At 51.4% G+C, this 23,372-nt stretch overlaps 1 protein-coding gene across 1 annotated transcript in view; it reads left to right on the plus strand.

Annotated features, from left to right (window-relative positions):
• Positions 1-23,372, plus strand: part of LOC129383595 (MIF4G domain-containing protein-like) — a 54,466-nt gene that overhangs the window by 15,947 nt on the left and 15,147 nt on the right. Inside the window, exon 3 of the mRNA XM_055068222.1 lies at positions 134-252. Within this exon, the coding sequence (XP_054924197.1) occupies positions 134-252 (119 nt within the window). The remainder of the gene's footprint in view (positions 1-133; positions 253-23,372) is intronic.

Raw genomic sequence — 23,372 nt, forward strand, 5'->3', positions numbered from 1 at the left:
GCCTGAATGAGTTTATCTACAACCATATCCGGAACTGGGCCCAGTCCCCAAAGAATGCAAATGGCGTTATAAATCCGTGAACTATTCAGCGTATAGTTTGCTACCTAACGCGACCGTCTTGTCTTGTGCGCAGACCCGGCTTCAGTGCGCGGCATCCAGTGGATGGAACTGGCCCGAGCTTTCTGCGGCAGCGTCATTGAAAGCAATGAAAACGCAGGAACGGTGGCCACATTATGCATATTTTTTAGTCAGGTAGGTTGACTAATTGATTAATCGACTACATCCACAGCATGAAGGCGATCCGCTCTAACGCATTTTTAATACTGACTGGCATCGCATATAACCAGGAATTTAAACTTCTCTACACTCAAGTTAAGGAACATTCCACTGGCAGCAATAGCGGTAGCGCTGGTGGTCATGGTTGGGCCAAAATGCACTTTGCAATTTCGCAATAAAACTCACTACACAGATACAGATAAAATAGATAGAGAGGCGATAAATATCTCAAATATAGGCACGACATACTAGAGCGACAACTGCACCTGATATCCCCGATTTCTTATTTGTATGAACTGTGAAGAAGAAGACGCGCCTCGCGGCACAGACACATCGCCAACGCGCGGCTCAGCTCCGCTCGCGCTGTTGATTACTGTCGCCTTTTTTTTTTGGACAGTGCTTCGGGCTGTCTCGCCGTTCCCGGTCGCTGCGCTTTTGCCTTAGGAGCCGCCAATAAACCTCTTCTCAATTGGTGGAGGTGCTGGGACTCAAACCCCGTCGCTTGTAACCCTGGAGGTGCGATCAAGAACGCTATCGCCCGCCATGACCGACAGCTCATCCCAAACGGCGCCGACGCCACAGTCCGTCACTTGCACCGGCGTTGCACGACAACGCGACCCCAAGATCTTCAACGGTGCAGACGACGAAGATGTAGAAGACTGGTTGGCGTCATATTGTTAGGTGTGGAAAGACACAGACACAGATGCTATTTACACGCTATTTACACTGGAGCCAGGCAGCCAGGCTGACACTCGCTCGTGCCGAGGGCACCGACCAACTTCTTCGTCGTTCTCGCGGCTGCTCGTCTCTCGCGGAATCATATCGTAATATTACCCCCCGGCGGCAAAAGCACCGTCACGGTGCTGTTAAATATCCAAGGGGCATGGAGAGTTGTAGGGCTTGAGTCGGGCAACGTGGACAATGTCACTGGTTGTCACAGCGGAGGACGTCGTGGGCGTGGCTAGAACGATTTCATAGGTGACATCGGTCACTTTGCGTATCACGCGATATGGGCCTGTGTAACAGAAACGCAGTTTTTCACAAAGGCCGACTTTACGCGATGGGGACCAAAGCAACACGAGGGCTCCGGGCACAAAATGGACATCACGGTGACGGAGGTCGTAGCGTTGTTTCTGCTTGTCTTGAGACACTTGTAGACGAGCGCGCGCAAGTTGGCGAACATGGTCAGCATGAGTGATTGCATCACGGGCATAATCGCTAGTTGAAGCTGTGGCGGACGGAAGCATAGTGTCCAGTGGTAGCGTCGGTTCGCGGCCATACAAGAGGTAAAACGGGGAAAAGCCAGCAGTTTCGAGACGGGAAGAGTTATATGCAAAGGTAATGTAAGGTAGAGCCAGGTCCCAGTCACGGTGGTCGTCTGAAACGTATTTGGATAGCATGTCTGTAAGGGTGCGGTTCAAACGCTCAGTGAGGCCGTTCGTTTGGGGGTGGTAGGAGGTGGTAAATTTATGCTGTATTGAGCAGGCACGCATGATGTCGTCAATGACTTTGGCCAAAAAGGTGCGGCCGCGGTCTGTAAGCAATTGACGCGGAGCACCATGCATCAATATAATATCATGCAGCAGGAAGTCCGCAACGTCAGTTGCACAACTGGTCGGAAGAGCACAGGTTACTGCGTAGCGGGTCGCGTAGTCCACCGCGACTGCAACCCACTTGTTTCCTGATGTAGATTCCGGAAATGGGCCTAGAAGGTCCAAGCCGACACGATGGAAGGGCTCGGCAGGGATGTCGAGCGGCTGCAGGTAACCAGCGGGGAGCTGGGAAGGCTTCTTGCGTCGTTGGCAAAGTTCACAAGCGGTGACGTAACGTCGTACGGAACGGGCAAGGCCCGGCCAGAAAAAACGGCGACGTACACGGTCATAGGTTCGAGATACGCCGAGGTGTCCTGCCGTTGGTGCGTCGTGAAGCTCTTCTAGAACGGTGGAGCGGAGGTGTTTAGGTACTACAAGCAGGAACTCAGAGCCGTCTGGATGAAGGTTACGACGGTACAGAGTACCGTCGCGGAGGACGAAGAGGCGTAGAGTAGCATCGGCCGGAGAGTGTTCAAAACAGTCGATGAGTGCTCTGATGTAGGCGTCACGGCGTTGCTCGTCGGCGAAATGAAGCAGCTGGGATACCGAGAATACGCAAGAAGCACTGGCAATATTGGAGGAGTCAGGGTCGTCAACAGGGTAACGCGACAAACTGTCAGCGTCTTGGTGCAGGCGGCCAGACTTGTACACCACGGTATATGAAAATTCCTGTAGCCTCAAAGCCCATCGACCAAGCCGGCCTGTAGGATCCTTTAGCGATGAGAGCCAGCAAAGAGCATGATGGTCAGTGACTACGGGAAAAGGGCGACCGTAAAGGTAAGGACGGAACTTTGCAACCGCCCAGACAACAGCAAGGCATTCGCGTTCCGTAATGGAATAGTTGCGCTCCGATGGTGCTAGGAGGCGGCTCGCATAAGCAATAACGCGATCCTTGCCACGCTGAAGCTGGGCTAAGACGGCACCTACGCCATGACCGCTGGCATCTGTACGTAATTCTGTAGGGGCATCAGGGTCGAAGTGGGCGAGAATGGGTGGTGAGGTTAGAAGAGTGACGAGACGAGAGAAGGCGGCGGCTTCTGCAGTACCCTACGAGAATTGTACGCCTTTCTTCAAAAGATTAGTTAGGGGCCTAGCAATTGTCGCAAAATCTGGAACAAAACGACGAAAGTACGAGCACAGCCCCACAAAACTTCGAACGTCTGCGGCTGCCTTCGGAACCGGAAACTCTCGGACAGCGCGAGTTTTGTCGGGGTCAGGCTGTACTCCGGAAGCGTCAACTAGATGGCCCAGAAGAGTAATTTGTCGGTGGCCAAAACGACATTTCGATGAGTTAAGTTGCAGCTTCGCCTTTCGAAATATATCAAGTATAGTTGTGAGACGCTCAAGGTGAGTGTCGAACGTTGGCGAGAAGACGATGACGTCGTCGAGATAGCCGAGGCATGTGGACCATTTGAAACCTTGGAGCAAGGAGTCCATCATACGCTCAAAGGTGGCAGGGGCGTTGCATAATCCAAACGGCATTACTTTAAATTGGTATAGGCCATCAGGTGTGATGAACGCGGTTTTTTCTTTGTCCATATCGTCAACAGCAATCTGCCAATATCCCGAACGAAGATCAATAGACGAGAAATATCTGGAACCGTGCAGGCAATCAAGGGCGTCGTCTATACGTGGGAGCGGGTAGACGTCCTTTTTTGTAATGCTGTTCAGGTGACGGTAATCAACACAGAAGCGCCACGTGCCGTCCTTCTTCTTAACCAACACCATAGGTGACGCCCAGGGACTCGATGAAGGCTCAATGATGTTTTTATCGAGCATTTTGTTCACTTCATCTTGAATTACTCGGCGTTCCGACACAGAAACTCGATACGGTCGTCGGTGAATAGGCACAGCATCGCCAGTAAGAATGCGATGCTTGACCGCGAGCGTCTGGCCTAAAGGGCGATCGTCAAAGTCGAAAATATCGCGGTAGGACGATAATACTTCGCAAAGGTCTTCAGCCTGCGTAGAAGACAGGTCCGTCGCAACCATTTTCTTTATTTATGTTGGGATCGACGCCCGAGGCTAGCGCGATGGGCATGCTAAGGTCGCGAGAACCATCGGTCGATAACGCTGCCACGTATTGGTCGCCGAGACAATCAATGGTGGCAAGGCAAATACCTTGCGGTAGACTTCGCTTTGCCAATCCAAAGTTACTGACAGGCATGCGAGTGTGGTTCGCAGTAATAGTAACTATACTGTGAGGCACGGTGACGTCATACTGTATTGGGATGTCGGGCAGAGGAGTGACGAGGTACTCGCCACCAGGAACTGGTGGGAAAGACAACAGTTCAATGTAGGCTATGGACTTTGGTGGCAGGCGAAGAAAGCCGGTAGAGCGTAAGCGGCAGTGGGGCGCGTCAGAAGGTTCTGCGAGCATCGGCAACTCGAGGCGAAGGGTACTGGAAGAGCAGTCAATTAGGGCAGAATGGGCGGAGAGAAAATCGAGGCCGAGAATAAGGTCGTGGGGGCAATGAGTAATTACAGTGAAGAGTACGGGAGTGTGGCGGCCGGCGATGCTGACACGTGCCGTACACATGCCGATGATAGGCACAGTACCGCCATCCGCAACGCGAACGACGCGTGCCGACGCTGGGGTGAGGAGCTTGTTCAGTCGTCGTCGGAAGGCAGCACTCATAATAGAAAGATGTGCTCCTGTATCGATGAGTGCCGTGACAGGATAGCCGTCAACGTCAACGTCAAGAAGGTTTCGGTTAGTAGATAACGTGAGCAGAGGATTTGAGGGCAGGGTCGACAACGCAGCTTCACCTCCAGAAGCTGCAGTGCCTAGTTTTCCGGCTGGGTGCGGGAGGCGATAGGCGGCGAAGAAAAGCGGCGGGGCTGGGGCGAACGAGACTGGTGGCGTCGAGGTGAGGGCGAGCGGCTGTAGCGAAGGTTCGGAGCAGGGACATCAGCAGTAGTAGGTTCATGGCGGGTGGCATAGGGTACAGAAGGTCCAAAGGTGCGGGAATAAGTGGGGGCGTAAGTCCGAGGAGGTGGTGGCCATCGGTTGCGGCAGTGACGGGCGACGTGGCCGATGCGACAGCAGTGGAAGCAGATCGGCCTGTCATCAGGTGTACGCCATTCGGACGGGTTGCGGCGAGATGTGGCAGAAAAGGACTGCCGGGGACGAGGAGGGCCGCTGGATAACTGGGGAACGCTGGGTCGAGACGTGGAACACACGGTGTTCAGACCCATGTTTTCAAATTCCTGTCTGACGACAGCCTGAATCATCGCAATGGTGGTTGCTGGCGGATCGGGATGCGGCGTGGAGAAGGCTGGCAAAGAGGCGGCCTCGAGTTCGCGGTGAACAATGCGGGTGACGTCGTCACAGGTGGTGGTCTGACGTGGTCGACCCTCACATGTCGACGTAGCAGCAGTGTTGGGTAGGCGCGCAATGTGGTTTGCGATACGGCGGCTCTTAGCCTGTTCAAGGCGACGGCATTCTTTTATAATGGCATCGATAGTCGACACGTTGCCGAAAACAAGCAAATTGAAAGCGTCGTCGGCGATGCCTTTTAGCACATGTGCCACTTTATCTCCTTCGGACATATGATCGTCAGCTTTACGGCATAGAGCCAAGACGTCGAGGATGTAGGAAACGTATGACTCTGTAGGTGACTGAACACGAGATGCAAGAGCCTTTCTCGCGGCAGCCTTGCGCGCAATGGGGTCGCCGAACAGTTCCCGCAGTTTTTCCTTGAAACAGTCCCAACTGGTTATTTCGTCATCATGTGTTTGGTGCCACACGCGTGGGGTGCCGCCGAGATAAAAGATGACATTGGCGAGCATAATCGTTGGGTCCCACCTGTTATTAGCGCTGGCATGTTCATAGAGCTTGATCCAGTCGTCGACATCCTGTCCCTCCAGGCCAGAGAACACACCTGGGTCACGATGTGGGGCAACCGTGACGACTGGAGCAGTCGGACAAGCCGAAGCCGTTGCGGAGGCGGGTTCGTCACCGGGAGGCATGGTGACAAGCTCGGTGTGCCGACCACTTCGGAGTTCCGTGGTGAGGACGGGGATCGCTGACCTCCACCAGAAATGTTTCGTGTGGAAACACACAGACACAGATGCTATTTACACGCTATTTACACTGGAGCTAGGCAGCCAGGCTGACACTCGCTCGTGCCGAGGGCACCGACCAACTTCTTCGTCGTTCTCGCGGCTGCTCGTATCTCGCGGAATCATATCGTAATAATATGAACGGGTGAGCGCGCACAACAAGTGGGATGATCCAGCGAAGTGAACCCACGTCATCTTTTATCTGGCTGGTGTTGCCCAACTCTGGTTTCACAACCACGAAAGTGACCTACCCACATGGTCAATCTTGAAGACAACCTATACGGAAGTGTTCGGCCGACCCGCTGTTCGCAAACTGCGCGCTGAACAACGCTTGCGCGCCCGAGCACAGCAGACGGCAGAAACATTCACGAGCTACATTGAAGACGTCGTGGACATGTGTAAACGAGTCAACGCGGCAATGCCCGAAGCTGAGCGAATTCACCATATACTGAAGGGCATCGATGACGGCGCTTTCCAGATGCTTCTAGCCAGGAATCCGCGCACTGTGTCCGAAGTCGTCAGCCTATGCCAAAGTTATGATGAGTTACGGAAGCAACGCGCTTCGACTCGGCGTGCTCTGGGCAGCGACGACTTGGTGGCACGCCTTGACAGCATGTACGACCCATGCTCATTACTTCAACGAGTCAAGGACTTCGCGCGTGAGGAAGTTGCCCGCCAACTTTCTTTAGTCCCCTTCACTCAGGAGCCCACCTCCCGTCTTCCAAACACGCTCCGCACTTTCATCTCCGAAGAGGTCGCTCAAGTTGTCCCTTCCGCACATCATCAGCCGCCTGCAGCCACGAATCTCAACTCTGCTCTGGCAGTGCAGCCTGTCGCGACTCCTCCCACCTATGCGCAGCCAGTCCTGCCTGTGGCTGCGCCTCTTACGTACGCGCAGGCAGTACGCAGGCCTCCGCCTGCGTCTTTCGCGACCCATTCCCAACCGGTGCCACCGGAAGCCCATGCTGCATCTTGGACCGCACCGAGAGCTAATCCTTGGAGGACGCCTGATAATCGTCCCATCTGCTATTCTTGCTGCACTCCTGGACACGTCGGCCGATATTGCCGACGTCGGCCTCAAGCGTTCGGCGACGCCTCTCGACCCTTCCAGTACGGCAGCCAGCCTTTTCGCCAATACGCCACTCCTTCCCACCAACCGTATGCTCGTGCTGACCTTCCAGAATTTCCTTCGCATCGCTCGCCATCCCCTCGCCGACGCTCGCTCTCCCCAATGCGTCGGCGACCCGCGCCACCTGACCAGGAAAACTGAACGTCGCAGTTCACGAGGCAAGAACTGCGCCCCATTCGAACTGTCTAAGTCCTCGCGCCTGTCCTGCTAATGTGGTCGAAATTAGTGTAGAAGGTGTTCCTGCATTCGCTCTTGTGGATACCGGCGCAGCCGTTTCTGTGATAGCCGCCGAACTGTGCCGTTCGCTGCGCAAGGTGACCACGCCGCTTTCTGGACTGTCGCTTCGTACGGCAAGCGCTCAGCACGTCACTCCGCACGCAGCCTGTACTGTACGTGTGCTTATTCACGGCATTGTTTACATAGTCGAGTGCATTGTTCTTCCCACCTGCTCGCATGACGTCATCCTCGGATGGGACTTCTTATCCCGTCATAAAGCCGTGATCGACTGCGCACGCGCCGAAGTTGAATTTTCCCCTTGTGACGCACCCTTGCACGAAGATTGTGACCACCCATCTAAACTTACCGTGCGCGAGGACACAGATATTCCACCTGGTTCCTTCGCTCTCGTACCCGTCTCTTGCGATGCCATCACTGATGCAACGGTCCTCTTCACACCTTCCGACGTCTTCATGAGCCGTAAATCTCTCCGACTACCCTTCGCAACACTTGACATGGCTGGCGGCTGTAGCAATATATACTTCTGCAATCCCCTCTGTGCGCCTATTACATTGCTCGTTGGTGAATGCCTTGGCATCGTGGAACTCCTCGACTCTTCGTCTTTGGTTGACGTCCCCGGAGACTCTTTTGATGTCGACTCCGGCCAGTCGTCTTCGATTTCCGCGCTTGAAGAGACGTCCAAGGATGCATTCTCGAGTGCCATCGCCGATACCCTCACACCTGCCGAACGCGCCGACCTTCTTGATCTCCTGCACCACTTTAGAAGTTCATTCGACGTTTCACAACCTCACTTGGGCCGCACGTCGGAAGTGCAGCACTACATTGACACCGGTTCACATCAGCCGTTACGTCAACGACCCTACCGCGTCTCGGCCGAAGAGCGTCGTGTCATTACCACCCAAGTCGAAGATATGCTGCGCCGTGACGTTATTCGACCTTCGCACAGTCCCTGGGCATCGCCTGTCGTTCTCGTTCGCAAGAAGGACGGGTCTATTCGCTTTTGCGTCGACTACCGTCGGCTAAATAAGGTAACGCGCAAAGACGTCTATCCTTTGCCGCGCATCGACGACGCCCTCGACAGTCTTCAGGGAGCAGAATTCTTCTCGTCCCTTGACTTGCGTTCGGGGTACTGGCAGGTACCGATGGCTGCAGCCGATCGCCAGAAAACCGCATGCATTACACCTGACGGCTTATATGAATTTAATTTAACGTAATGCCGTTCGGGCTTTGTAACGCCCCTGCCACCTTTGAACGACTCATGGACAACACGCTGCGTGGCCTCAAGTGGTCCATATGTCTGTGTTACCTCGACGATGTCGTGGTTTTCTCGCCTGATTTTCCGACTCACCTGCTCCGCCTCAGACTTGGGGCCCTATAACGTAAAACTATTCCAATATGTTTCTATTCCAATCTCCTGACGTCAAATTTGCGTAACCACCAACGCAAGCACCGGGCGGTCACCCGCAGGGTTGTCTGAACAGACCAATCAAACGCTCTCCTCGTTCATAGGAGGTCACTTTTGTTTGCTTGAAAAACGAATAACATTGCCTACACTGAGCGGCTTGTCGTATCTAATTGGCTGACAAGAGGCGAGGAGAACGCTCAAGTGGAGAGGCATTCGATGGGGCCGAGCCACTGCACTGAAAGTCGATAACCGGATGAAGAGGGTGGTGCCGGCGTCTACGATTGGTCGGCTTTCCCTTACTTAGCTTGCGGTGGCTGGTCGAAAATTGCGGCGGCATGCAACGGAAGCTCAAAAATGACGGTAAAACGGACCCTCAGCAAAGAAGAGTTGGCAGAATGAGGGAGTAAACGTGCCGAAAGTGCTTGAAAACGTTACACGGCCACGCAAGAAGGTTTATTATACGGAAATACACCCATGCTCTCCGGCAGGTGCGAGTAGCCAGCATCTGAGCGATCGGCGGCAGCAATCTTCTATTCCTTTCGGGACGGGGCAGCCTGCGGCTATTCCGAAGAAAATTCAGTTTTCTTCGGCATATTAATGCATCTTTATCGCGTACACGTCACTTTGACGCGGTGAGTTCTTGCGGTTTTGTGACGTCGCGTGAAAGGCAGGTGAAGTGGGTGCAGCCCGAAAACTTTTTACCAATAGCCGAGGGCTAATGGCGAAAAGGGGTCGAATCAGAAATAACTGTTTTCTTTTTTGCTGTCAAATCATGCATAATCAGTGTGTACACATCATATCAGATGGGGAGGTATCGCCGTTTTCGTGACGTCGCGTGACAGACAGGTGAAGTGGGGGTGGTCGAAAAAAGTTTTTCACCAATCGTGGAGGGCTGATAGCAGAATTGGAATAGAAAAGTTTGGAATAGTTTTACGTTATAGCGCCCTTGTTTTGACCTGTCTAACGAACGCTAGCCTCCAACTCAACCTCAAGAAGTGCCGCTTCGCCACGCGAGAGCTCACCATTTTAGGCCACGTTGTGTTCAAGCACGGCGTTCTACCCGATCCTGCAAAACTTCGAGCAGTCGCTGAGTTTCCGAAGCCTCAGACCATCAAAGAACTTCGGAGCTTTGTGGGCCTATGCTCATATTTCCGGCGCTTTGTTCGGAATTTCGCATCGATCATGGCGCCATTGACTCAGCTTCTGCGCGGTGACACCACCCTCTCCTCCTGGTCCCCTGCATGTGACTCCGCCTTCGCTACGCTGCGTCGTCTTCTCACCTCCCCACCTATTCTTCGCCATTTCGACCCGTCAGCTGCAACTGAGGTACACACAGATGCCAGCGGGGTCGGTCTCGGCGCCGTCCTCGCCCAACGAAAGCCAGGCTACCCCGAATACGTAGTCGCCTATGCGAGTCGCACGCTGACGAAGCCTGAGGCCAATTACAGCGTGACCGAAAAAGAGTGCTTGGCCTTAGTATGGGCACTTGGCAAGTTCCGACCATACCTGTACGGGCGCCCATTCGACTTGGTCACAGATCACCACGCGCTTTGTTGGCTTGCCAACTTGAAAGATCCCACTGGCCGCCTAGCCCGTTGGGCATTACGCATCCAGGAGTACGATATTCGCGTCGTATACCGCAGTGCGCGAACACACTCCGACGCCGACGCCCTGTCTCGTTCACCTTTACCTCCAGACTCGGCCTGCGGAACAACTTCCGCACACTCCATCTCATCTCTCGACATGGACTCCTTTGCCACCGCACAACGTCGCGACCCGTGGATCGCTTCTCTTTTCGACTATCTTTCTGGATCATCGACCATTCCTGTATCCCGAACCCTCCGACGCCAAGCAGTTCATTTTGCCATTCGTGACCAGCTGCTCCACCGACGCAATTACTCTCCTGAAGGCCGTCAGTGGCTTCTGGTGATTCCCCGCAGCTTAAGGTCACAAATATGTGCCACTTTCCACAACGATCCACAGTGTGGCCACGCCGGAGTCTTCAAGACGTACGAATGAATTCGCCAACGCTACTACTGGCGCGGCATGTACAATTTTGTACAAAAGTTTGTTCGGTGCTGTCTTCACTGTCAACGCCGCAAATCGCCGCCTTTACGCCCGTCTGGTGCCTTGCAACCGCTCCCGTGCCCTGCCACACCCTTCGATCGCGTCGGCATCGACCTATACGGCCCGCTTCCTATGACGCCAGACGGCAATCGGTGGATCGTAGTTGCTGTTGACCACTAGACACGCTACGCCGAAACTGCTGCTTTACCAAGTGCTACGGCACGGGATGTAGCCTTTTTCGTTCTACATCGCTTCGTGCTTCGACACGGCGCACCTCGAGAACTCCTCAGCGATCGAGGTCGTGCCTTCCTCTCCGAAGTCGTCAAAAGTTTGCTCTCGGAATGCCGTATTATTCATCGGACAAGCACGGCATACCATCCCCAGACTAACGGACTCACAGAGCGATTTAACCGCACACTTGGTGACATGCTGTCGATGTACGTGGCATCTGATCATGGTAACTGGGACCGCATCCTTTCATTCATCACGTTCGCGTACAACACCGCGATCCAGGCCACTACGGGATTTTCACCTTTCTTCCTCCTGTATGGCCGCCAGCCTGCGCATACCATCGACACGCTCCTTCCATACCGTTCTGACGCCTCCGAGTGTCTACCTGTGTCCGACGTCGCCCGACAGGCCGAAGAATGCCGCCAGCTAGCGCGCTCCTTTACGGCCGAGCAACAGCAGCGCCAGAAAGAAAACCGCACCGACACGCTTCCGAACACCACCTACGCTCCAGGCGTTCTTGTGTTGTTGTCTGTGCCTTTCCAGACTCCGGGGCTTTCCTCGAAACTCGTCCCAAAATTCGAAGGGCCTTACCGAGTCTTGGAGCAAACATCTCTGGTGAATTTTCTAATTGAGCCACTGTCACCACCTGAAGACTTGCGCCGGCGTGGACGTGACATTGTCCACGTCTCGCGTCTCAAGCCCTACCACGACCCTCTGCCTCCTGATTCTTAAGGCGCCAGGATGGCTCTTTTTGTCCGGGGGGAGATTGTGAAGAAGAAGACGCGCCTCGCGGCACAGACACATCGCCAACGCGCGGCTCGGCTCCGCTCGCGCTGTTGATTACTGGCGCCTTCTTTTGGACAGTGCTTCGGGCTGTCTCGCCGTTCCCGGTCGCTGCACTTTTGCCTTAGGAGCCGCCAATAAACCTCTTCTCAGAACATACTTTGATACATTTTTACATTTTCTCATGCTTCAGTCACACGAGACCTAATGCCATTTAAATATAATGACATCAGCATTTAGTGTCCTTAGTCAGCTGCCACACTAGCATCTGTAATGCCTTTAAAGGAAAACAACTTTTGGAAACGAAAGAGTTTTGAACTCATTTGAATGCGCTTCGGTTCCGCAAGGGGTACTACCGCCGAAGAATGGACAGCAACAAATAATATAGTAACAACAAAACATTTCAATACCAGTTACTACATTTTCATAACCCGCCGTGGTTGCTCAGTGGCTATGGTGTTGGTCTGCTGAGCACGAGGTCGCGGGACCGAATCCTGGCCATGGCGGCCGCATTTTGATGAGGTGAAATGCGAAAACCCCCGTGTACTTAGATTTAGGTGCACGTTAAAGAACGCCTGGTGTTCGAAATTTCGGAAGTCCACCACAACGGCGTGGCTCATAGTCAGAAAGGGGTTTTGGCACGTAAAACCCCATCATTTCCTTACATTTTCATTTTTAAGTGTTTTCTTCTTTTAGAACAAAGCATTCAACTTATTCGTTCTCTAAAGTTCGAGCGTTCTCATTTCCAGCAACAATGTCGAGAGCGTTATCGAGAATGCTTAGCGCCATATGATAAATGCAGTAGTTGCAAACAGAAAAATGTGTTATAAAATTTGCGGAGCAGTAAGAAAGCGCTAAAAATGATGTAATAAAAACGCATATATTGAGGCATGTATCGCACAACCTTATGAGAGTAAAAATGGAGATTCTTTTGGTACATCATTTCATTTTTGCCAATAAAAATAACTAGGCCAATTGCACGCCCCCTACATTTATGACGTGAGAACGAACAGATCGCTGAACTTCATGGCGGCGTCCCCTAGGCGCCTTTAGGTTTTGCATGCTTTCTTGCGTCCCGCGATTCAAGGTAAGATGTATTGCAGAGAGGTAGCAAGCGTAATTCAGCTCTACTGATTACGTGCAAAAAATATGCGGATCCCAGGCACTGTGGGGAGTCGATGTACGCGAACTCTATCGGCTGTTTGCTTTGATTGACGATACTTAGCGACTATGTTGGCAGTGAACGTGTAATTTCTATGGGGTTTAGTCTAATACGAGGGTGGTGAGCTGATGTTCAACGTTACCTTGCGTGCACCATTGCTGTTTGTATGCGTAGACCACAGAAAACAGAGCGAGACGGGTTTGCTTAAGTCGTTGGCATCATTGTTCATAATCTCTGAGACTGTTGAGCATTATTATAGTCTCACATGGCACATTGCATCGTGACAGAAGTACCATACTTTAAATAAATTGTGGGGCTTTACGCCATTCAATAAACATTATAATTGCACGCAAAAATTGTATACGTACATTTGTGCTTTGCCCCGTGTTTTGGTGCGCAGCGAAGACGCTCCTGTTCCGCGCGACGCTTCTTTCGGGTCTGGGTGTCCTCCACGCTGAGTGCACGCTTTGGAGCCATTTTGCTGGCTCGTGTTTACGTGCTCCTTCTGCATACAAGCCTAAAACTCTGTTTAGAGGCCAGCTCCAAGCGCTCTATTCAGGCTATGGACGAGTTCAATGTTTACGGCAATCCCCGCCCAGCACGCGACCCCCACAGCCCAGAACCTGCATTTTTGACGCTCTGGAAAGCAAACGCAGGGGATGGATGGATGGATGGATGGATGGATGGATGGATGGATGGATGGATGGATGGATGGATGGATGGATGGATGGATGGATGGATGGATGGATGGATGGATGGATGGATGGATGGATGGATGGATGGATGGATGGATGGATGGATGGATGGATGGATGGATGGATGGATGGATGGATGGATGGATGGATGGATGGATGGATGGATGGATGGATGGATGGATGGATGGATGGATGGATGGATGGATGGATGGATGGATGGATGGATGGATGGATGGATGGATGGATGGATGGATGGATGGATGGATGGATGGATGGATGGATGGATGGATGGATGGATGGATGGATGGATGGATGGATGGATGGATGGATGGATGGATGGATGGATGGATGGATGGATGGATGGATGGATGGATGGATGGATGGATGGATGGATGGATGGATGGATGGATGGATGGATGGATGGATGGATGGATGGATGGATGGATGGATGGATGGATGGATGGATGGATGGATGGATGGATGGATGGATGGATGGATGGATGGATGGATGGATGGATGGATGGATGGATGGATGGATGGATGGATGGATGGATGGATGGATGGATGGATGGATGGATGGATGGATGGATGGATGGATGGATGGATGGATGGATGGATGGATGGATGGATGGATGGATGGATGGATGGATGGATGGATGGATGGATGGATGGATGGATGGATGGATGGATGGATGGATGGATGGATGGATGGATGGATGGATGGATGGATGGATGGATGGATGGATGGATGGATGGATGGATGGATGGATGGATGGATGGATGGATGGATGGATGGATGGATGGATGGATGGATGGATGGATGGATGGATGGATGGATGGATGGATGGATGGATGGATGGATGGATGGATGGATGGATGGATGGATGGATGGATGGATGGATGGATGGATGGATGGATGGATGGATGGATGGATGGATGGATGGATGGATGGATGGATGGATGGATGGATGGATGGATGGATGGATGGATGGATGGATGGATGGATGGATGGATGGATGGATGGATGGATGGATGGATGGATGGATGGATGGATGGATGGATGGATGGATGGATGGATGGATGGATGGATGGATGGATGGATGGATGGATGGATGGATGGATGGATGGATGGATGGATGGATGGATGGATGGATGGATGGATGGATGGATGGATGGATGGATGGATGGATGGATGGATGGATGGATGGATGGATGGATGGATGGATGGATGGATGGATGGATGGATGGATGGATGGATGGATGGATGGATGGATGGATGGATGGATGGATGGATGGATGGATGGATGGATGGATGGATGGATGGATGGATGGATGGATGGATGGATGGATGGATGGATGGATGGATGGATGGATGGATGGATGGATGGATGGATGGATGGATGGATGGATGGATGGATGGATGGATGGATGGATGGATGGATGGATGGATGGATGGATGGATGGATGGATGGATGGATGGATGGATGGATGGATGGATGGATGGATGGATGGATGGATGGATGGATGGATGGATGGATGGATGGATGGATGGATGGATGGATGGATGGATGGATGGATGGATGGATGGATGGATGGATGGATGGATGGATGGATGGATGGATGGATGGATGGATGGATGGATGGATGGATGGATGGATGGACGGACGGACGGACGGACGGACGGACGGACGGACGGACGGACGGACGGACGGACGGACGGACGGACGGACGGACGGACGGACGGACGGACGGACGGACGGACGGACGGACGGACGGACGGACGGACGGACGGACGGACGGACGGACGGACGGACGGACGGACGGACGGACGGACGGACGGACGGACGGACGGACGGACGGACGGACGGACGGACGGACGGACGGACGGACGGACGGACGGACGGACGGACGGACGGACGGACGGACGGACGGACGGACGGACGGACGGACGGACGGACGGACGGACGGACGGATCTATCTATCTATCTATCTATCTATCTATCTATCTATCTATCTATCTATCTTCCCTCAATTCAAAACTAGTTCAGCCCATATCACCCTGCACAGCTTCATTTGTAGTCTTCCCTTGAGCGCCCAACGCGAGGCGACCCACGGACCTTCGGTTCCCATCGTGTCCTCACTGTACCCCTGACTTCAAGCAAACCACTGCATTTTCAAAAGTACGTCCTGCAACCATTACGCATTTCCACATACCCTGGAGCGCCTCGTACCTATACCACATTGTGCCATACAGGTGAGCGCCATCATGTGAAGGTGCAAGAAATGCAGTGGCGCGCGAGTAAAACCTAAGGCCCCTCGATAATTTCAATGTAGTGACACTGTCCTCTCCGCGGCGCTTTCCTCTTCGATTCTGCTCGAGCACCGGCTGCGCGCGATGCGCGCTGCACGCTTTTTCTCCTTGGCTCCTGCGGACGGACCGCAGCATTCGATGGCGGCATAGGCGCCGCCTACGGGGGGGCTGCATGGCCCGAGCTCCCTCCGATGTTTTCCGGAGGGGGAAGAGTCCCGACGATGCCAATGGCTAACCCCCCCCCCCCCCCCCCCCCGAAAGAAAGCGTCATTACCAGAGCTCTGTTACCCAGATCATTCGAGGTTTCTTACAAGTTGCCTCTACATTTTCCATTAAAATTTTATTGTGGCTAACAGCTTACTACATCATCGTTCGCGCGGTCGTGCACGGCTTTTAATTCGTACTTTCGACTTTCTTCTGCAAGTGCTGAGAACAGCAGAAAAGGCGCATTATAAGCACCAGCGCCGGCTACCTCATCCATATTTGTTTGTCTTCAACATATATAATTTTTAATTACTACTGTGAACACCATGACAGACAATATGTTGAAATATATACACAGTATGAGTTCATTGTATTTTCTGAAGAGAGGGAGGAAGCCAACTAAGATTTATTTCTAATGCCAAGGATAACTTATGCCTAGAGGATGAATGTGTTGCTATTTGTTCACCTCGCTTCAGATTGATTTGCGTGCTTTTTTTACCTTGGAAAAATACCTGCACACTTCAGTGACCCCTTTGGCAGTCTTTTATCGACGGCATGTGAAATTAACGTGAATGATATGTCTCCGTATTGCTTCTGTTTACACTTGGCAACCCCTGATAACTCACGAAGAAAACTCCTCATAATTTACAGGATTTATGATGGATACAATTAGGCATCGCCAGTTCCATGCAGAACTGATAAATGTATCTAATGAGGCCAAGTAGGATTTACTCGAAATCAAAATCAATAGCAGTCATGCCCGGCAGCGCTTATACTCGTACTCACAATAAAAAAAAGAGGCTGCAGTGTCGCCGGAAAGGCGAAGCCAAATTAGTGAAAGCGAAGTATAAGGCAGTTACACGAAGGAATATTCTCACCCTATCAATCTGTGCAAGGGCCGCACCCCCAATTTGGCAGCCATTTAAAAAACATCCAACCCTGAAGCAGTCGAGTTCGGTGAGCTGATTTCGATCACGCTCAAAAGCGAATTTTCGCGCGTCGCTACTAGATGGCGAGAGGAGGCGATTGCGGTAGTTTACGGCGGATTGGGATACTCGCAGTTGGCACAATTAGATAAAATGTCCAGGTTCCATGTGAGACTCGTCAAAATCACTACAAAAAAGTGCGGCCCTTACTCGAGACTATAGGTTAGTTATATCAGCCATATCAATTTTATTAACCCTTTACTTAATAATTCAAATAATACGCATAGTGTAATGCACAGACCATGTAAACCTGTAAATATCCCACTGGGTGACCACCAGCGCTCGCTGTCACAACGCTGGCATTACGACGAACGCCGGCAGCGGGGGGCGAACGGTTCGCACCCGCGCGATTCACAGCGACTCAAAAATTAGATTCATCCTCACCATGTGCCCATTTTTGTGTCCACTACAGGACGGCCTCTGTCACCGATCTCCAATTACTCTCTATATTAACTTAGACTACGCGATGTACAACACTAGGGGCGTGGAAAAACAGTCCGGGAAGGAAGATAGCGTGCATGAACTTAGCAGCCATCCCTGCTCGGCCTTTATAATTGCACCCACCAAAGATTACCCCCATTTAGATAAGGCACGCAGGTCGCGTAAGCGTCAGCCGCGCACATTCATTCGGAGCTTTGGCAGGGCTAGTAGCTGCAGCAGGGCGATTTCATACGCACAGAACGCATATGTCTCCCTAACATGTTTAACCAGGCACGTACCCAGGATTTTTTTTCGGGAGGGGCCCACCACCTCCATCATCATCATCATCATCATCATCATCATCCTGTTTTATGCCCACTGCAGGACGACGGCGTCTCCCTGCGATCTGTAATTACCCCTGTCCTGCGCCAACCGATTCCAACTAGCGCCCACGAATTTCCTAATTTCATCGCGCTACCTAGTGTTTTGTCGTCCTCGATTGCGTTTTCCTTCTCTTGGTACCAATTCTGTAACCCTAATGGTCCAACGGTTATCTAACCGGCTCATTACATGACCAGCCCAACTACATTTTTTCTTCTTGATGTCAATTAGAATATCATCTATACCTGTTCGCTCTCTGATCCAAACCGCTCTCTTTCTCTCTCTTAACGTTATGCCTAGCAATCTTCGTTCGATCGCTCTTTGCGCGGTCCTTAACTTGCTCTCAAGTCCCTGCTCCATATGTCAGCGCTGGCAAAATGCACTGATTGCACACCTTACCTTTCAATAATAATGGTAAGCTTCCAGTCAGGAGCTGGCAATGTCTGCCGTATGCGATCCAACCTATTTTTATTCTTCTGTGAATTTCCTTCTCATGATCAGGGATCCCTGTGATTAATTGACCTAGGTAACCGTACTCCTTCACAGTCTCTAGTGGCCGACTGGCGATCCTGATCTCTTGTTCCTTTGCCCGACTATTTGTCATTATCTTCATCTTCTGCATATTAATATTCAACCCCACTCTTACACTCTCTCTTTTAAGGTCTCTAATCATTTGTTGTAACTCGTCTGCATTGTTGTTGAATAGAACAATGTCATCGACAAACCGAAGGTTGCTGAGCTATTTGCCGTCGATCGTTACTCCTATGCCTTCCCAGTTTGATAGCTTGAATTATTCTAAGCACTGAGTGAATAGCTTTGGAGAAATTGTGTCTCCCTGTCTGACCCCTTTCTCTGTAGGTATCTCCCTGCTTTTCTTGTGTAGAATTAAGGTAGCTGTAGAACCTCTGTAGATATCCTTACGCGAAGAACGAGTCAGTAAGACTAGAAACTATTTACAGATTATATTGACAACAACGGTTGCAGCGCTCACCGGTTAAATTCACAGCGCGAGCACAGTTCGTTCTTCCTCCTCTTTTCTGGAGTGATGGCGCCCACGTGCCTCGTTCAAACAAACAAATACCACACGCATGTAGCAATAGTTTCCAAGCTTTTTACGTAAGCGTTCTGTACTCCTGGATTACGTAGTGCCTCTAGGAATGCTGGTATCTCTACTGAATCAAATGCCTTTTCGTAATCTATCTAAGCCACATAGAGAGGCTTATTGTACTCTGCGGATTTCGCGATAACCTGATTGATGACATGGATGTGATCCATTGAAAAGTATCTCTTCCTGAAGCCAGCCTGTTCCCTTGATTGACAAAATCCAGTGTTGCCCTTATTGTATTGGAGATTATTTTGGTAAATATTTTATATAATACTGGGAGCAAGCTAATGGTCCTATAATTTTTCAATTCTTTAACGTCTCCTTTTTTGTGGATTAGCATAATTTCTGCATTCTTCCAGTTTTCTGGGACCCTTGCAGTCGATAGACACTTCGTATAAAGAGCCTCCAGTTTTCCAAGCATGTCTCCTCCATGTTTGATTAAATAGATTTTTATTCCACCTTCTCCTCCCGCTCTTCATCGTTTCATGTCTTGCAGGGCCCTTCTGACCTCATCGCTAGTTATAGGAGAGTTTCTGTATCCTGTTCATTACTATTTCTAAGTGAGGTATCGTGACCCCTCTGGGTACTGTATACAGTCAGCTTAGAATTTTTCCGCTGCTTTTACTATATCTTTGAGATTATGATGATATTATCCTTCTTATCTTTTAGTGCATACATCAAGGTTTGTCCTATGCCAGGTTTCTTTTTTACTGATTTCAGGCTGCGTTCATTTTTTACGGCTTCTTCAGTCTTTCTCATATTATAGCTTCGAATATCAGTTATTTTCGCCTTGTTGATCAGTTTTGACAGTTCCGCCAATTGCGTAACGCTGTGCGGCCGCCAGTCCCATACAACCGCGTAGAGCGCAGGACAGTGCGATTCTAGACGTACTGCGCCCACCGCAAAAGGTTAGAAAAACACCCACATAAGCACAGCAGAGAAGTGGCTACGTGAGGCGGTTCGACCGATAACTGTAGAAGCGTCATTCAAAACAAGTAATTGTTCTCCACTTCCGGCGGCGTTTTCTCTACTTCCTTTTTAAATAAAAAGATGTTGATCCATAAATATTCTCATCAACAATGGTTAACTTTTTTATTGTTCGCTTTTCCTTGCAATTTGGTTGTTGCCTTGGCTCTCTCCATTAGTAGATCGCTTAATTTCTCAAGTCCTTGCGATTTTGGTTTCCAGTTGCCAATTTGGCGCGAAAAGTGCTATACAATTAGGGAAAAACAGACGAGGTAACGGGCGACAGTCATCTTGCTTATGGGTTTAAGGGTTATTGCAGGGTTTCATGATGGACGCTCTTTCACATTATCTTATTTCCGACCTTATCTAACCCATATCACGTGTATATGGTTCCGGGCATCTGCCAGCGTCGCGGCGAGCCGTAACTCAAGGAAATAATGAAGCAAAGAAACAAGTTAAACGCAATGGGCGTTTTCTCCGGCCGCAACTCGTTCCATGAGAGTACAGACCAGCTAAGTAACAGCCGCATCCCTCTCCTGGTCCCAGGATCAGCCTAAACAAAGACGGTTGAACTAACGAAAGCAACAGCTATGCGCGTGATGGTTGAATAGATGGTGACAACTGAACGCATCTCGAGTTAATCGCGTGGGTGCGGAATCTATGAGAAAACTGTCCTTCACATTACAAGAGATGCCGATAACTACCGCCATCTAAAAGGAGTGAAAAAGGCAGCATAATGCTGACTGATGATTAGCTGCCAAGTCTCAACATTGATCTGGCGGCGCTTTAGGAATGTGTGAGGAGTGGTGGCGTGGGTGGGAAGGGGGGGGTATGCCACTTGATTTCGGGGGGGGGGGGGCCCGGGCCCCCCCGGGGCCCCCCCCCCCCCCTGGGTACGTGCCTGTGCTTAACTCAATCCGCTTGTCGCATGGCTCCTCCGGAAAACGTCAGCCTCTTCGTGGTATTGAGGGGAACTGTCTCCTGCAATGAGTTCTTGCAAAAACTCATGCAATGCCGTCACTTCAGTGAACAGTTATATATATATATATATAGATATATATATATATATACATATATATATATATATATATATATATATATATATATATATATATATATATATATGTATATATATATATATCTATATATTTCAGAACACACACAGAACAAAAGAAAGACGAACGGTAGGGCATACATTTTTACTGACGTTTCGGCCGGACGACCGGCCTTCGTCCGAGTGAATGCAAGTGGAATCGCGTCCCAGTTGTATATTTAGACACCAGAAATGTATCACTTTGTCCCACGCGGACATGTGCATAGTCAAGCACTAGTCAAAAAAAATGCGGCGCGAGTTCATGGTTAAAGAAAATGTAAAATATAGCCAGGCAGTTGTAGAAAACACAGCAGATAGGCAGCGTAACTGCATGTAATCACCTAACCATGCAATGCTTATCAAGCACAAGCTGCACACAAGTAAAATATGAAGGGTAGTGCCGTATTCCGCACTGCAGCAGAAAGCAGGATTGCGAAGTGCACGCATGAATAGATTTAACAATGCACACGTGGACAAAAACTGGCATATTGACACGTGTACTTATCTTTATCGGGCGACACGTTTCGCCGCCTAAAAAATGTTATCGCACAGTGCGAGACGCGCCTGCATGTATCCGAAGTTTCTGGAAAGTTATCGATGCTTCTATCCGCTTTCTGTTGTCGCCGAACCTTATGTTATCTGATTTCATCGCCTGACGCCAATGGTGTAGAACTTTGTGGAAGGCACGCGGGTACAAACGATTAGTACAAAAGCCGACGTGCTTGACCCATTGATCAGATTTTCGACGATCGCCGACCGTGTTCGCCGCTATAGTTGTGCTATAAGTGTAGCCTGTCTTGTGGGCACAGGTTCGCCCAATAAAAGTTAGTTTTGTCGTTCACAGTATTGCTACTGTGTTCTTCAACGTCACCACCACGTGGCATCTGGTGGAGGTGCTTTTTTACATGTATACCGGACGCCCCCGACATGCCGTGATCCAAGCCCGGGCCGCAAAGAGAACATTAACGTAGTCCCGGACCATCGTTCAAGCCGCCGTCTTCAACAGCTGCCCCCGGAGCACGGACTTCTACCTGAGAATAGCAAGAAGATTGCGGCCAAGGCAACCCCAATGGCAGCACCAGTGTCCCCCATCGTGCTGCAGCAGCCCAGGGAACCAGCGAAGTTCCGCGGTTCCACATTTGAGGACCCGGAAAGCTGGTTGGAAACGTATGAGAAGGTCGCTACGTTTAACAGCTGGAACAGGGACGACAAACTGCTACATGTCTTCTTCGCATTGGAAGACGCTGCCAGGAGGTGGTTCGAGAACCGCGAAGCCACCTTGACGACCTGGAACCTGCTCCGAAGCGGCTTCCTGCAGACATCCGCGAGCGTCGTACGCCGAGAACGAGCCCAAGCGCTATTAGAATCCCGGGTGCAGCTACCTAATGAGACAACTGCGACCTTCATGGAGGAAATGAGCCGTCTCTTCCGTTACGCCGACCCCGAAATGCCCGAGGAGAAGAAAGTCCGCCTACTCATGCGTGGTGTGAAAGAGGAACTTTTTTCCGGAATGGTACTAAGCCCACCGAAGACCGTCGACGAGTTTCTTCTCGAGGCCACCAGCATCGAGAAGACACTCGAGATGCGAAACCGGCAATTCGATCGCCACACGAACTCTGCAAACTACGCCGGGGTTCAATCACGGGCCACCTCCGATCTATGCGAGACATTTAGAGCGGTCGTACGGGAGGAGCTGCAGAAGTTCTACCCAAGGTCGCAGTCCCAAGTGGATCCAATCGCTTAAATCATCAAAGAATAGGTTCAGCGATCGCTTGGAGTCCCTGAAGTGCAACCACGATCACCGCAACCTCAGTCGGAAGCGATGACCTACGCCACCGTCGCCCGCCGTCAAGGTCCCCCTCGGCGACAACGCCAGCGTAACGCGCCAACGTAACGCATCAGTTCCGTCGACCACCGCCGCCAGCACGCCCACCCGTCGCCCAGTGCAGCTACTCGAGGAAGACGGACATTTGGCGAGCCCCCGACCATCGCCCGTTCTGCTACCACTGCGGCGAAGCCGGCCATGTGTACCGCCGATGCCCATACCGCGACCTGGGATTGCGAGGGTTCGCCGTCGACGCACCGCGCACACGGGAAGGTGAACGCCCTCGTGACATCGCCGACTACCTCCCCGCTACTCCGTGGAGCCCTCGACGACCGTCCCGTTCACCGTCACCACCTGTCGCCGCAGCACCGACCATACACCGGCCCAGCCCGGGGTCGCTCTGCGAGCCTACATCCGGAAAACTAAAAGCAGCAACCGA

The sequence above is a fragment of the Dermacentor andersoni genome, chromosome 8 (genome assembly GCF_023375885.2).
Source record: "Dermacentor andersoni chromosome 8, qqDerAnde1_hic_scaffold, whole genome shotgun sequence".
Classification (NCBI taxonomy): domain Eukaryota; kingdom Metazoa; phylum Arthropoda; class Arachnida; order Ixodida; family Ixodidae; genus Dermacentor; species Dermacentor andersoni.